This window comes from Panulirus ornatus, chromosome 5 (genome assembly GCF_036320965.1).
Source record: "Panulirus ornatus isolate Po-2019 chromosome 5, ASM3632096v1, whole genome shotgun sequence".
NCBI lineage: Eukaryota > Metazoa > Arthropoda > Malacostraca > Decapoda > Palinuridae > Panulirus > Panulirus ornatus.
In genome coordinates, this window is record NC_092228.1 from 48693080 (window position 1) to 48706080 (window position 13001).

The window sequence follows — 13001 nt, forward strand, 5'->3', positions numbered from 1 at the left end:
CCCATCTCCCACACCATGACTCCCAGAGACTCTCCCTATCTCCATCACCATGACTCCCAAGACTCTTCCCGTCTTCCATCCCATGACTCCCCACTCACATGACTCCCAGATACTCTCCCGTTCCCATCACCATGACTCCCAGAGACTCTCCCATCACCCATCACCATGACTCCCAGAGACTCTCCCATCTCCCATCATCATGACTCCCAGAGACTTTCCCATCACCCATCACCATGACTCCCAGAGACTCTCCCGTCTCCCATCACCATGACTCCCAGAGACTCTCCCATCACCCATCACCATGACTCCCAGATACTCTCCCGTCTCCCATCATCATGACTCCCAGAGACTCTCCCATCTCCCATCATCATGACTCCCAGAGACTTTCCCATCACCCATCACCATGACTCCCAGAGACTCTCCCATCATCATGACTCCCAGAGACTCTCCCGTCTCCCATCACCATGACTCCCAGAGACTCTCCCATCTCCCATCATCATGACTCCCAGAGACTTTCCCATCACCAATCACCATGACTCCCAGAGACTCTCCATCATCATGACTCCCAAGACTCTCCCGTCTCCCATCACCATGACTCCCAGAGACCTCTCCCATCACCCATCACATGACTCCCAGATACTCTCCCGTCTCCCATCATCATGACTCCCAGAGACTCTCCCATCTCCCATCATCATGACTCCCAGAGACTCTCCCATCACCATGACTCCCAGAGACTCTCCCATCACCATGTCAGCCCAGGGCTTCACTTCCTTAGTTCCACCAGACCGTCGCTTGTGGTCTGATCGTTCCTCGGGATTTTTATCGACTAACCTCAAAGGGTGGATGAACGGCTGTGTTGGCTGTGAACCGACTGCCGCCACCAGGATTCGAACTTATTACCTCGATCCTGGGCTGCCGGTGGATAAGTCACATCCCCTCACCCTCAGCTCTCCTTGATGACACTTCACCTCCAGGATCTTTAGGAATCATGTCTGTGTTCCAGATCACGTCTGGAGGCCCTGAGAGCATCTTGATGGTGTTGAAGGCGATGCGGGACTGGGGACGTGCGGTGAAGGGCACTAAAAGACCAGAAATAGTGACCTGCATCACCGCTCATGCTGCCTTTGACAATGCAGCCTCCATGGTGGGAGTCAAGATACGTAAGGTAAGCCTGGACTTATTCGCCAAAAACTCAAATATATTAAAAGGTTGATTTTGGTTCTCAAGTTTTTGAGTGTTGTTTTTTGATCTTGTTTAGATCTTGCTAAATAGATCATGGGTTTCGGACCCTATGTGTTTGATCTATGGCCAGTGGTAGCAAGACCCTTCCAATAAAATTTCCTTGGTGCGAGTGATTGGGAGGTATATAAGAGAAAGGTTAAGAGAGACTTACAAGAGCTGAAGACAAGGAAAATGGGAGATAGGATGAGTTAGTATCAGTCTAAATTCACTGAACAAAGAAGTGCTTTGGAAGGAGGCGAACAGTATGAGGAGAACATGAAAACAGATAGCAGCAGGGTGAAGGGTGCAGATGGGAAAGTGGGAACAGGCAAAGAAGAGATGAAAACGAGATAGCATGAGTCGTCTGAAGGACCGTTGAACATGTCAGATGATAGGGTGGTGGATGTGGTATGATGGGGATAAGGTGGTATGTGGAGGTGAGAAATGGTTTGGTGAAATGTGAGGGGGTAGTGAAAGTCCTGCGTAAGATGAAGTGTGGCAGCGCAGCGGGAGTGGGTATGATTGTAGAGGAGTTTGTTCCGGACGGGAGAGCGTTCTTAATTGCTAAGTCAGTCTACTCAGTGTCTGGATGGTGTAACGTTAAGATCCTGAGAGGTAAGAGAATGGATGTATAGTGCCCTCATATAGAGTCAATGAAAATTAAAATAAAGACAAATATTTTCAGAGCTATAAGCCTGGGCTTACTAGCAGGATGACTGGTAAACTATCTATCTGGGTAGGTGGATGCTAGTTGGTCAATTTGCTGGCTAACAAGCTGCCTGTTTAGCTAGTTAGATGGCTGGCAGGCGAAATGTGGTGTGTGGATTAATGAGATGGTTTTGTTATTAGCCTTTAGACTGATGAGGCAGAAGGGAATGTGCCTTTCAGTTTATGAGGCAACAATGAGTAGTTTTATAGATTGTTAAAGCAAGAGTCATTGGTCTCTAATAATGAGACACATGTAAGTGGTCCCTAGACTGATAAGAATGAGTGGCTTATGAAGCAATGAGGCTGGAAAAAGTGGTCTTCAGACTGATGAGGCAGAAGTTGATAGTCTATGGACCGATATGAATACCATTTAGACTGATGGCGCAGAAATGAGAGATCTTCTTAGATTAATGAGGCAGGGACGAGTGGTTTGTGGATTGATGAGGAGGGAGTTGATTGTATGTAAACTAATGAAGAAGTGATTATTTTGTAGTGATAAGGTAGGTGATCTGTGAGCAGTTATGAAAGAGGTGAGTGGCCTGTAGACTGTTGAGGCACAAGTAAGTAGTCTGTAGACCTGTGAAGTAGTAGACAGTGAGTTGTGAGCTGAGAGAGCAATAGTGAAGGGGTCTGTTGATTGATGAAGCCGAAGTGAATGGATTCTGGAGAGACAAGGCAGGAGCGAGTTGTGTGTACATACAATGATGGGGCATGAGTTAGTGGTCTGAAGCAAGAATGAGTGGTTGTAAGTTATGATGAGCGGTCTGTTGATGGTGCAGTATAAATGTATGAGGCACGAGTGAGTGATCCCTTAATTGATGAGGTAGAACTGAGTGGTTTCTTGGTTAAATGAGGTAAAGCGAATTGGTCTGTAGACTCATGAGGCAAGGAATGATTGGTCTGTTGGTTAATGAGTCAGGGACCTTTGGTCACTGGCTTGACTGGGGATTAACGAATGAAAGGAAGATTAATTATACAGGTGAGTAGTCAATGACTGATGAGTTAGGAATGAATAGTTTGTGCACTTAATGAGGCAGGGACATCTATTGTCAGGGTTGAGTAATCATAATCTGTGAACATATTACACTGTAGAGGAAGATCTTCCACGTACAGTCTCAATTTAGGAAGATCTGCCACGTACAGTGTCAGTTTAGGAAGATCTGCCACATACAGTGTCAGTTTAGGAAGATCTGCCACGTACAGTGTCAGTTTAGGAAGATCTGCCACGTACAGTGTCAGTTTAGGAAGATCTGCCACGTACAGTGTCAGTTTAGGAAGATCTGCCACGTACAGTGTCAGTTTAGGAAGATCTGCCACGTACAGTGTCAGTTTAGGAAGATCTGCCACGTACAGTGTCAGTTTAGGAAGATCTGCCACGTACAGTGTCAGTTTAGGAAGATCTGCCACGTACAGTCTCAGTTGAGTTCAGAATGTGTACATCTTGCTCACCCTCAGATGCCTCACTTTCATAAGTCTGTATCCACTGCAGTGACACCAGGCCGCGAGTTTACAACCAGTCATCTGATTTCACATTTATTTTCTACAGTCTAGTTCTTAATTCAGCATTCCATCTTTCCCATAATCACTTTCACCCTCAATAAACTCAATATATCTTTTTGAATCATGCTTCATTTTATCTGTTCTGAAGCCCACATTCAGTGTAATAGAAATTCCATCTCAAACCGTAGGATTCCACAGGACATCTTGGCGTTCCAGGCCCACACATCACCATTATACAATACCATAGTTGTAACCGGACTCTAGCGGCTCATGGTTACACCACGAGTGAAAATCCACCTTGGGCAAGACTATCATCTGGAGTCAAGTCTCGTCAAGGAGCCCACATTTTCCCTTGCTACTGGAAGTAGTGCAGCCATAGTTTGCAGCAGCCTCTTTTAGAAGTCTTGGGTTGCAGATGCCTCTGGAAAGAGGTCTTAGGTTCTAGCAACCTTTGAAAAGATGTCTTGGGTTCCAGCAGCCTCTGAAAAGAGATCTTGGGTCGCAGCAGCCTCTGGAAACAGGTTCTGAGTAACGCCGGGAAGAGGGTCCTGGGATGATTATTGATATCATGGATGGAGCACCTTTGTGGCAGCGTACAAGATATATTTAATGAACACACTTTTCTCTTGCCAGGTGCCCATGGACCCCAAGACATGCAAAGTGAATCTGGAAGCAATGAGACGTGCTATCACAAGCAACACTGTATTGGTGAGTGTTCCTTAGTTCGTACTAGCTGGTTAAGGGTTCAGAGATTCGTGTGGTGCCTATACAAGTCTAATTTAGTTTAATAACCTCTATCTAGTGAAGGATTCAGAGAGTCATGAGGTGGTTTAGAAGGGTACAAGATTTATCTAAGTGGTGGTGATGAGTTTCTGGTCTTCAGGTGTTGGCATGGAGTGTTTACATAATCTTTAAGGAGGAAGGTAAAGTGGCCTCCTTCCTGTCAGTCAGACTTGACAAGTCGAAGTCTTGCAGACGTCTTCTCCATAGCATTAATTCTTTGTGTGTGTGTGTGTGTGTGTGTGTGTGTGTGTGTGTGTGTGTGTGTGTGTGTGTGTGTGTGTGTGTGTGTGTGTGTGTTCAAAGCTTCTGTATTGGAAATTACGTCATTTTCTTCTTGATGTTTACATCAAGAAATTGGAACTCCAAAATCAAATTTGTATGGTCCTGAACCATTGTGTAGGTTTCCAAAGAGCTTTAAATCATACATAGTTACAGCTGATTCAGGGGAAACCATGTGTGAGCTAGAAATACCTCTCTCTCTCTCTCTCTCTCTCTCTCTCTCTCTCTCTCTCTCTCTCTCTCTCTCTCTCTCTCTCTCTCTCTCTCTCTCTCTCTCTCTCTCTCTCTCTCTCTCTCTCTCTCTCTGGTTACCCTTCTTGTCATCCTGCTATGTTTATTGTTGCATGTCCACCTGTAGGTGTGGCTACAACCTTATCATTGGAGCTGCCTTTGCTCCATATAACTCTCCATCACACGCATAATCTCCACCTGTTTGAAGACAGAATTTATGTATGTGTCACCTCATGTAACTATGATGACGTGTTATGTATTTGGGTTTGTCTTTCACTGCACGACCAGTTCCTGTATTGCTCATGAGTGCAAGTGGGTCATCATGTATCGTTTTCTTCCATGATAATAACTGAGAAATTACTTTCTTGTTGTGGTGCAGCTGGTCGCATCTGCACCACAGTTCGCTCACGGCATGATGGACGACGTGGAGGCGGTGGGAGCGTTAGGCCTGCGTTACAACGTACCAGTCCATGTGGACTGCTGCCTTGCCGGGTTCCTCTTGCCCTTCATGGACGCCGCTGGCTACCCTCTTCCGCCGTTTGACTTTCGCGTCCCCGGTGTGACCAGCATCTCTGTTGACACTGACAAGGTAAGGCCAAATGTGACCAGCTCCTCACAAGATGAGGTCACCTGGTCACAGTGAAGAACAGTCACATGGTGTGGCCACACAGGAGGGGTAAGGTTGTAATCACCACATGAGGAAGCTTTCATCATGAGAGGCCACCACAAAACCAGGTCCACACTCACACAGTGTCTGGCCACACTGGAAAGGTATCCAAGAAACCTCATAAATGTTCAGGTCATTTCATGAAATTTGTCAGGTCACATCCCCAGTATGGTTCTCAGTAAGGTTCTCAGGCCACATCCTCACTACGTCTGTCAGGCCACATCCCAGTGTGGTTCTCAAGCCACATCCTCACTATGTCTGTCAGGCCACATCCCCAGTATGTCTGTCAGGCCACATCCCCAGTACGGTTCTCAGGCCATATCCTCACTACGTCTGTCAGGCCACATCCCAGTGTGGTTCTCAAGCCACATCCTCAGTATGTCTGTCAGGCCATATCCTCAGTATGTCTGTCAGGCCACATCCTCAGTATGTCTGTCAGGCCACATCCTCACTATGTCTGTCAGGCCACATCCTCAGTATGTCTGTCAGGCCACATCCCCAGTATGGTTCTCAGGCCATATCCTCAGTATATCTGTCAGGCCACATCCTCAGTATGTTTGCTAGGCCACATCCTCGGTATATCTGTCGGGCCACATCCTCAGTATGTCTGTCAGGTCAAATCTAGAGTATGTCTGTCAGGCCACATCCCCAGTATGTTTGTCAGGCCACATCCCCAGTATGTCTGTCAGGCCACATCCCCAGTATGTTTGTCAGGCCACATCCCCAGTATGTCTGTCAGGCCACATCCCCAGTATGTCTGTCAGTCCAAATCCCCAGTATGTCTGTCAGGCCATATGCCCAGTATGTCTGTCAGGACACATCTTCAGTATGTCTGTCAGGCCACATCCCCAGTATGTTTGTCAGGCCACATCCCCAGTATGTCTGTCAGGCCACATCCCCAGTATGTCTGTCAGTCCAAATCCCCAGTATGTCTGTCAGGCCATATGCCCAGTATGTCTGTCAGGACACATCTTCAGTATGTCTGTCAGGCCACATCCCCAGTATATCTGTCAGGCCACATCCCCAGTATGTCTGTCAGGCCACATCCCCAGTATGTCTGTCAGATCATCCCCAGTATGTCCGTCAGGTCATCCCCAGTATGTCTGTCCGGCCATATTCCCAGTATGTCTGTCAGGACACATCTTCAGTATGTCTGTCGGGCCACATCCCCAGTATATCTGTCAGGACACATCTTCAGTATGTCTGTCAGGCCACATCCCCAGTATGTCTTTCAGGCCACATCCCCAGTATGTCTGTCAGGACACATCTTCAGTATGTCTGTCAGGCCACATCCCCAGTATGTCTGTCAGATCATCCCCAGTATGTCCGTCAGGTCATCCCCAGTATGCCTGTCAGGCCATATTCCCAGTATGTCTGTCAGATCATCCCCAGTATGTCCGTCAGGTCATCCCCAGTATGTCTGTCAGGACACATCCTCAGTATGTCTGTCAGGCCACATCCCCAGTATATCTGTCAGGTCATCCCCAGTATGTCTGTCAGGCCACATCCCCAGTATGTCTGTCAGGTCATCCCCAGTAGGTTTTTCAGGCCACATCCTCCAGTATGTGTGTCAGGCCACCACATCTCAGTATGTCTGTAAGGCCACATCCTCAGTATGTCTGTCTGGCTTCATCCTGAGTATGTCTGTCAGGCCACATCCCCAGTATGTCTGTCAGGACACATCTTCAGTATGTCTGTCAGGCCACATCCCCAGTATGTCTGTCAGGACACATCTTCAGTATGTCTGTCAGGCCACATCCCCAGTATGTCTGTCAGGCCACATCCCCAGTATGTCTGTCAGGACACATCTTCAGTATGTCTGTCAGGCCACATCCCCAGTATGTCTGTCAGGCCACATCCCCAGTATGTCTGTCAGGCCACATCCCCAGTATGTCTGTCAGGCCATATTCCCAGTATGTCTGTCAGGCCATATTCCCAGCATGTCTGTCAGGACACATTTTCAGTATGTCTGTCAGGCCACATCCCCAGTATGTCTGTCAGGCCACATCCCCAGTATGTCTGTCAGGCCACATCCCCAGTATGTCTGTCAGATCATCCCCAGTATGTCCGTCAGGTCATCCCCAGTATGTCTGTCAGGCCATATTCCCAGTATGTCTGTCAGGCCACATCCCCAGTATGTCTGTCAGGACACATCTTCAGTATGTCTGTCAGGCCACATCCCCAGTATGTCTGTCAGGACACATCTTCAGTATGTCTGTCAGGCCACATCCCCAGTATGTCTGTCAGGACACATCCCAGTATGTCTGTCAGGACACATCTTCAGTATGTCTGTCAGGCCACATCCCCAGTATGTCTGTCAGGCCACATCCCCAGTATGTCTGTCAGGCCACATCCCCAGTATGTCTGTCAGGCCACATCCCCAGTATGTCTGTCAGGCCACATCCCCAGTATGTCTGTCAGGACACATCTTCAGTATGTCTGTCAGGCCACATCCCCAGTATGTCTGTCAGGCCACATCCCCAGTATGTCTGTCAGGCCACATCCCCAGTATGTCTGTCAGGACATCTTCAGTATTCTGTCAGGCACATCCCCAGTATGTCTGTCAGGCACTCCAGTATTTTAGGCCACATCCCCAGTATGTCTGTCAGGACACATCTCAGTATGTCTGTCAGGCCACATCCCCAGTATATCTGTCAGGCACATCCCCAGATGTTGTCAGGCACATCCCCAGTATGTCAGTTAGGCCACATCCCCAGTATATGTCTGTCAGGACACATATCAGTATGGTCTGTCAGGTCACATCCCCGGTATGTCTGTCAGGCCACATCCCCAGTATGTCTGTAAGGCCACATCCCCAGTATGTCTGTCAGGCCACATCCCCAGTATGTCTGTCAGGCCACATCCTCAGTATGTCTGTCAGGCCATATCCCCAGTATGTCTGTCAGGCCATATCCCCAGTATGTCTGTCAGGACACATCCCCAGTATGTCTGTCAGGCCACATCCCCAGTATGTCTGTCAGGCCACATCCCCAGTATGTCTGTCAGGCCACATCCCCAGTATGTCTGCCAGGCCACATCCCCAGTGTGTCTGTCAGGACTCATCTTCAGTATGTCTGTCAGGTCACATCCCGGTATGTCTGTCAGGCCACATCCCCAGTATGTCTGTCGGGCCACATCCCCAGTATGTCCGCCAGGCCATATCCCCAGTATGTCTGTCAGGCCATATTCCCAGTCTGTCTGTCAGGACACATCTTCAGTATGTCTGTCAGGCCACATCCCCAGTACGTCTGTCAAGCCATATTCCCAGTATGTCTGTCAGGCCACATCCCCAGTATGTCTGTCAGGCCACATCCCCAGTATGTGTGTCAGGCCACATCCCCAGTATGCCTGTCAGGCCATATCCCCAGTATGTCTGTCAGGCCACATCCCCAGTACGTCTGTCAGGCCACATCCCCAGTATGTCTGTTAGGCCATATTCCCACTATGTCTGTCAGGCCATATTCCCAGTATGTCTGTCAGGCCACATCCCCAGTATGTCTGTCAGGCCACATCCCCAGTATGTCTGTCAGGCCACATTCCCAGTATGTCTGTCAGGACATCCCCAGTACATCTGTCAGGCCACATCCCCAGTATGTCTGTCAGGTCATCCCCAGTAGTTTTTTCAGGCCACATCCTCCAGTATGTGTGTCAGGCCACCACATCTCAGTATGTCTGTAAGGCCACATCCTCAGTATGTCTGTCTGGCTTCATCCTCAGTATGTCTGTCAGGCCACATACCCAGTATATCTGTCAGGCCAAATCCTCACTATATGTATCAGGCCACATCCCCATCATGTCTGTCACCCATATTCCCAATATGTGTATCAGGCCATATTTCCCAGTATATCTGTCAAGCCACATCCCAAGTATGTTTGTCAATTCACATTCTCACTATGTTTGTCAAGCCACATCCCAAGTATGTTTGTCAATTCACATTCTCAGTATGTATGTCTGGCCACATCCCAAGTATGTCTGTTAGGCCACATCCTCAGTATGCCTGTCAGGCCACAGTCCTAGAATTTTAAGGAAACATTCCCAATAAGTCTGTCAGGCCACATCTTCAGTATGTCTATCGGTTCACTTCCTCAGTATGTCTGTTAGGCCTCATCCCCTGCATGTCTGTCAGGCCATATCTTCAGTATGTCTATCAAGCCACATTCCAGTATGTCTGTAAGGCCACATCCCCTGTATGTTTGTCACGCCACTTCTTCAGTGTGTCTGTCAGGCCACATCACCAGTACGCCTGTCAGGCCACATCACCAGTACGCCTGTCAGGCCACATCACCAGTATGCCTGTCAGGCCACATTCCCAGTATGTTTGTTAGGTCACATCCTCTGTATGTCCGTTAGGCTACATCCCTAGTTTATCTGTCTAGCCACATTTTAAGTATCACACCAAACAAATACTTGAAAATATAAGAAAATATGCTTCACCTCATGAGATAGTAAGGATGGATAGTATTACCTGTGCGAAATATAACTATAAACACAAATAGATATGAATATAACTTAATAATATTATCCAATCACAGACCAAAGTTTCTGTCGTGATATAAGCTAGTTGGAACTTTTGAAAGAGTTAAACATATCAAAAGGTGTAAGTTCTTGAAAAGGGAAGTCTAGAGGGCACTGGAAAACCTGTCTTTTGAGAAAGTAAAAGAGTTCCAAAAATTTTCAGTTTAGGGAAAACAGTATTTACCACTACGACCCATCCATGTGTTGCTAATGTCTACGGTGGTCATGTGGTGTACTGGCTTGCTGAGTATCGCATGATGTAAGTAATAAAAGCGGCACTCAAGCAGTCAGCTCCCGGGCGCAGAAAGCGAAGAGATATCTGTGGAAGTGAGGAAGAAACTCAACAGTGTGTTGTAGGCCAAGTGATTGGTGGAATGAGAAAGTTAAGTTGTTATTGGAAGAGAAGAGAAAGGCGTATGGGCATCAACTGTAAGGAAGTAGTGCGTGTGATCGGGAAGTGCACAAGAGCAAGTAACAGATGCATGACTTAACAAGATGGCAAATGAGAGCTGGGGTGAGAGTTTTAAAGTCACATTGCACGGGCTGGTAAGTCGGATTCCGTTGTACTCGACTGTGAAATAAACATGCGGAGTTGAAATTGCCTCAGATAGCACTATGCACGGAAGAATTATTCCTTTGTACATATGGAGCAAATGATCAGAAGAATCTTCAGCATGTGTACTTTTTCAAGATTCTTCAAGGCGGACTCAGGTAATCGAAGAATGATGGATTTGCAAGATAGAGTAGATATTGTGATGATATCATGATGCTTTATTGTTTTGAGTGGTATCGGGCCATCAGAGAAATAAGTTTGAGCTTTAGAGGTGTTAAACCTTATTATAATCATTTTTAGTAGTAGAAGTAATAATTATATTGATAGTAGTAGTAGTATCTAAACTTCTAAATACCAGTAGGTACCACTTGTATTCAAATTTCTAAAAAGGGAAACAGAAGGAGTCAAGCGGGGAGTGTTCATCCTCCTCGAAGGCTTAGATTGGGGTGTCTGAATGTATGTGGATGTAACCAAAATGAGAAGAAAGGAGAGATAGGTAGTATATTTGAGGAAAGGAACCTGAATATTCTGGCTCTGAGTGAAACGAAGCTCAAGGGAAAGTGGTAGAGTGGTTTGGGAAAGTCTTAGGAGTAAAGTCAGTGGTTGCTGAGAGGACAATATCTAATAAAGGAGTGGCAATACTCCTGAAGCAGGAGTTGTGGGAGTATGTGATAGAGTATAAGAAAGTAAACTCTAGATTGATATGGGTAAAACTGAAAGTGGTGAGAGAGATGGTTGATTATTGGTGCCTATGCGCCTGGTCATGAGAAGAAGGATCATGAGAGGCAGGTGTTTTGGGAGCAGTTGAGTGGGTGTATTAGCAGCTTTGATGCACGAGAACGGGTTATAGTGATGGGTGATTTAAATGCGAAGGTGAGGAATGTAGCAGTTGGTGTACATGGGGTGTTCAGTGTTGTAAATGGAAATGGTGAAGAGCTTCTGGATTTGTGTGCTGAAAAAAAGACTGGTGATTGGGAATACCTGTTTTAAAAAGGAAGATATACGTAAGTATACGTATGTGAGTAAGAAAGATGCTTAAAAGGCATTATTGGACTAAGTGTTCAAGGCGTGTAAAAGAGAGACTTTTGGATGTTAATGTGTTTAGATGGGCAGCTGGAGGAATGTCTGATCACTATCATGTGGAGGCAAACGTGAAGATTTGTAGAGGCTTTCAGAAAAAAGAGAATGCTGGTGAGAAGAGTGGTGAGAGTAAGTGAGCTTGGAAAGGAGACTTGTGTGAGGAAGTACCAGGAGAGACTGAGTGCAGAATAGTATAAGGTGAGAGCAAATGACGTGAGGGGAATAGGTGAAGAATGGGATGTATTAGGAAAGCAGTGATGGCATGTGAAAAGATGCATGTGGTATGAGAAAGGTGGGAGGTGGGCAGATTAGAAAGGGTAGTGAGTGGTGGGATGAAGCAGTAAGATTGTTAGTGAAAGAGAAGAGAGAGGCATTTGGATGACTTTTGCAGGGAAGTAGTGCAAATGACTGGGAGATGTATAAAAGATAAAGGTGCAAGAGTTGAAAAAGAGGGCAAATGAGAGTTGGGGTGAGAGAGTATCATTAAATCTTATGGAGAAGAAAATATGTTTTGGAAAGAATTGAATAACGTGCGTAAAACAAGAGAACAAATGGGAACATCGGTGAAGGGAGAAAGTCGGGAAGTGACAGGAGATAGAAATGGAGTGAGAAGGAGATGGAGTGAGTATTTTGAAGGTTTGTTGAATGTGTTTGATGATAGAGTGTTTTGGTTGAGGTGGTGTAAGAAGTGAGAGGGGTCTGGGAGAATGATTTGGTGAAGAGAGAAGAGGTAGTGAAAGCCTTGCGGAAGATTAAATCCGGAAAGGCGGCGGGTTTGGATGGTATTGAATTGGAACTTATTAAAAAGGGGGGTGACTGTATTGTTCATTGGTTGGTAAGGAAATTCAGTGTATGTATGGATTATGGTGAAGTGCCTGAGGATTGGCGGAAAGCATGCATAATGACACTGTACAAAGTCAAAGGGGATAGAGGTGAGTGTTCAAATTACAGATTTATAAGTTTTTTAGTATTCCTGGGAAATTATGTAGGAGGGTATTGATTGAGAGGGTGAAGGCATGTACAAAGCATCAGATTGGGGAAGAGCAGTGTGGTTTCTGAAGTGGTAGAGGATGTGTGGATCAGGTGTTGCTTTGAAGAATGTATGCCAGAAATACTTAGAAAAACAAATGGATTTGTATGTAACATTTACGGATCTGGAGAAAGCATATGATAAAGATGATAGAGAGGCTTTGTGGAAGGTTTTAAGAGTATATAGTGCGGGAGGCAAGTTGCAAATAGCAGTGAAAAGTTTTGTACGAGTAGGAGGACAGGTGAGAAAATAGTTCCTAGTGAATGTCGGTTTGCTTCAGGGGTGTGTGATGTCTTCATGGTTGTTTCATTTGTTTATGGATGGGGTGGTTAGGGAGGTATATGCAGGAGTTTTGGAGAGAGGGGCAAGTATGCAGTCTGCTGTGGATGAGAGGGCTTGGGAAGTGAGTCAGTGGTTATTCACCGATGTTATGT

General features: G+C 46.4%; 1 protein-coding gene across 1 annotated transcript in view; it reads left to right on the top strand.

The window, feature by feature from the left end:
* The window catches only part of LOC139748816 (sphingosine-1-phosphate lyase-like), a 194993-nt gene that overhangs the window by 95647 nt on the left and 86345 nt on the right, over positions 1 to 13001 (top strand). Inside the window, exons 7-10 of the mRNA XM_071662247.1 lie at positions 1004 to 1165; positions 4063 to 4137; positions 5102 to 5361; positions 5557 to 5666. Of these exons, the coding sequence (XP_071518348.1) occupies positions 1004 to 1165; positions 4063 to 4137; positions 5102 to 5361; positions 5557 to 5666 (607 nt within the window). The remainder of the gene's footprint in view (positions 1 to 1003; positions 1166 to 4062; positions 4138 to 5101; positions 5362 to 5556; positions 5667 to 13001) is intronic.